The sequence below is a fragment of the Propithecus coquereli genome, unplaced genomic scaffold (assembly GCF_000956105.1).
Source record: "Propithecus coquereli isolate 6110/MARCELLA unplaced genomic scaffold, Pcoq_1.0 Scaffold312, whole genome shotgun sequence".
Classification (NCBI taxonomy): Eukaryota; Metazoa; Chordata; class Mammalia; order Primates; family Indriidae; genus Propithecus; species Propithecus coquereli.
The window spans coordinates 1,531,733-1,534,315 of NW_012148753.1; the positions used below are offsets into that span (position 1 = coordinate 1,531,733).

General features: G+C 32.0%; 1 protein-coding gene across 1 annotated transcript in view; it reads right to left on the bottom strand.

Annotated features, from left to right (window-relative positions):
- SEMA3A (sema domain, immunoglobulin domain (Ig), short basic domain, secreted, (semaphorin) 3A) overlaps positions 1 to 2,583 on the bottom strand; it is a 257,094-nt gene that overhangs the window by 185,561 nt on the left and 68,950 nt on the right. The window contains exon 3 of the mRNA XM_012650120.1: positions 1,047 to 1,109. Coding sequence (XP_012505574.1) covers positions 1,047 to 1,109 — 63 coding nt within the window. The remainder of the gene's footprint in view (positions 1 to 1,046; positions 1,110 to 2,583) is intronic.

A 2,583-nucleotide genomic window follows, 5' to 3' on the forward strand; every position in this document is an offset into this window, starting at 1 on the left:
TTTATGTAAATGATTATAACTACTTTTCATGATCTATGCAAATCCATGGCTATACCTCAAACCAGTCTCTCATTTAATTTTGCTGACATTTTATCTTAGGAAAAAATGGTCTCTATCTTTTTACAACGGTAAAACCACTGTAGGGATTGCTCACTACTCATCTGTGGTTCCACAGTGCTTAGGACAATGCCTGTTACTTGGTCATTTTTCAATCCATATTTATTTAAGGAATGAGTGCATGGAAGGAAAGAAGGAAGAAAGGAGGGAATGAGGAAGGAGAAAGAAAAGGAAAGAAAAGGGAAAGAAATGAAGGAAAAGGAATAGGAACAGAAAGAAAGAGAAGTAATTTAATCAAGACTCAGAAATAGAAACATGTATCATTCAAGAAGAATTAACATGAAAATCAACTTGTAAAAGGAGTTGATTTATTGAATATAAGTATATATGCCATAAAATTATATTTTGTTAATTATCTTTTGCATATATAAATCTCCAAAGGGACTATATTTTTTATTTATTTTCTTTACATAAATCTGTCAATGTTTACAGAATTGAATAGTATTATTTTTTTTCAGTGATTAAGTCCATAAGAAAACATGGTATTTAATAGAACACTCAACAAAAATAAATGACAGAGTAATGAATTACTTATTTAATTACTATAGGTTGAGCACCCTTTATTCAAAAACCCATAATCTACAATAGTTCAAAACCAAAATTTTTGAGCACCTACATGACACCACAAGTGGAAAATTCCACACCTGACCTCATGTGATGGGTCACAGTCAAAATGCAGGAACATAACACACAATTTCTTCAGCATCCTCAAGGGAAAAATAAAATTACCTTCAGGTTATGTGTATAAGATGTATATGAAACATAAATAACTTTTGTTTTTAGACTTGGGATTCATCTGCAACGTATCTTATTATACAGATACAGACATTCTAAAATCTGAAAAAATCAGAAATCTGAAATCCTCTGGTCCCAAGAATTTCTAATAAAGGTTACTCAATCTGTATAATAATTTGTAGACTGATACTTACCAGGATATCTTTTCCAGCCCACTTGCATTCATCTCTTCTGGTGTAGGATACTGGCCACACAATCTATGGACAAAGACGAAACATTGTTTTATGCCAATTAAGTTCTCTAAGAGATTCAATACTATATAGTCCTTTAGATGAGGTTGGGACAACTGAAGTAATGTAAGTTCCATAAAGCATTATGTGGCAGGAACCTTTCATTTTAGACTTTCCAGTGGCATTATCATGGACTTGAGTCATTCATTCTCCATCTACCCAGTTGGCCTTTGTTGTATGTAAAGTAGAGAGAGAGGCATTGATGTAGACAATAGATCTAAGCAGTGTAGGGTGGAAAGAACTGCGACACAAGTTGAGAGACAGATCATCTTGAGAAAATGTGAGAATTTAATGAAGAGAGGTAAAAATTGTCATAGAACATGGCTCATAGTTTTCTAAATTAGTCTTTATTATGAAATAGTGATTCTGAAATTTTAACATTTGTGTATTCTGGATCTATTTCCCTGATCCAAATCTCAGTATGATGATATGCTAGACTAAGCAACTGAAAGCGCTAGAAAAACCCATCTTAGAAAGGAATCTTTTCTTTTCGTTTTTTTTTTTTTTTTTAACAGGGAAAATAGTTAAAAGTAGCATTGTATATTTTTGAGATATAAAGGTAGATTGAAAAGGCAAATAGCTCTAAAAAATCACCCTCTCCAATGTGGGCTAAATGTAGACTAGTTTAGAAATAATTGTTTATGTTTTCATTCTTAATATTTGTTTTTCATCCTTCCAATGAATCCCATATCGTGTGAATACAGTGACAGTGGTAGATGAGCCAAGATGTTAGTGGTGGCTTGGAGGACAGTGGATGCATTTCCCTAGATAATATTAATACAAATCTCTCATCTAAATTTTAATATAAAATCCCCCAAGCAATTCCAATGACTCCTAACTATGTCGGGCAGAATAATTTATTGCTGTTTTACTCATTTTTCCCTTCTAGTAATATTAGTTAATTTCAGGGGAAACATGTCATATATAAAAGAAAAATCCAGAAATGGTGGCAATTAATCATTCGTGTCTGCTGGAAAGCTTTTAGTCTCAAGACTGATTATCATTCATTTAGGAACCTCTAGATAATTCAATGTAAATGGTCATAAACTTGGGCAAAGGCTGTTATATTCAATCTAGGGAATTAAAAACAAAATATAACACAAGTATAAATAAGAATTTGGTACATATTGAAATGACATATGATGACTTTATAAATGCATTTCAGGTCCACGTCAAAATTATAAAAGCTCTAAAAATTCTTGGATATACATTCATTTTTGCCATTAAGCTCTTAATTTGAGTATTCTTTTTGTTACATGTGCTTTCTTTTTCACATATATCTTTTTACAAAGTAGTCATATGAAAGCATTCCAGATCAGTAAATCTATCACCCTTACAATTAACATTACCCTAACTCCTGAATTTCTAGAGCAATTACTGGGCAGTCCAATTCTACAGTTCTATCTTCACATTGGCTATTGGAAAGGCTAGGTAATCTATT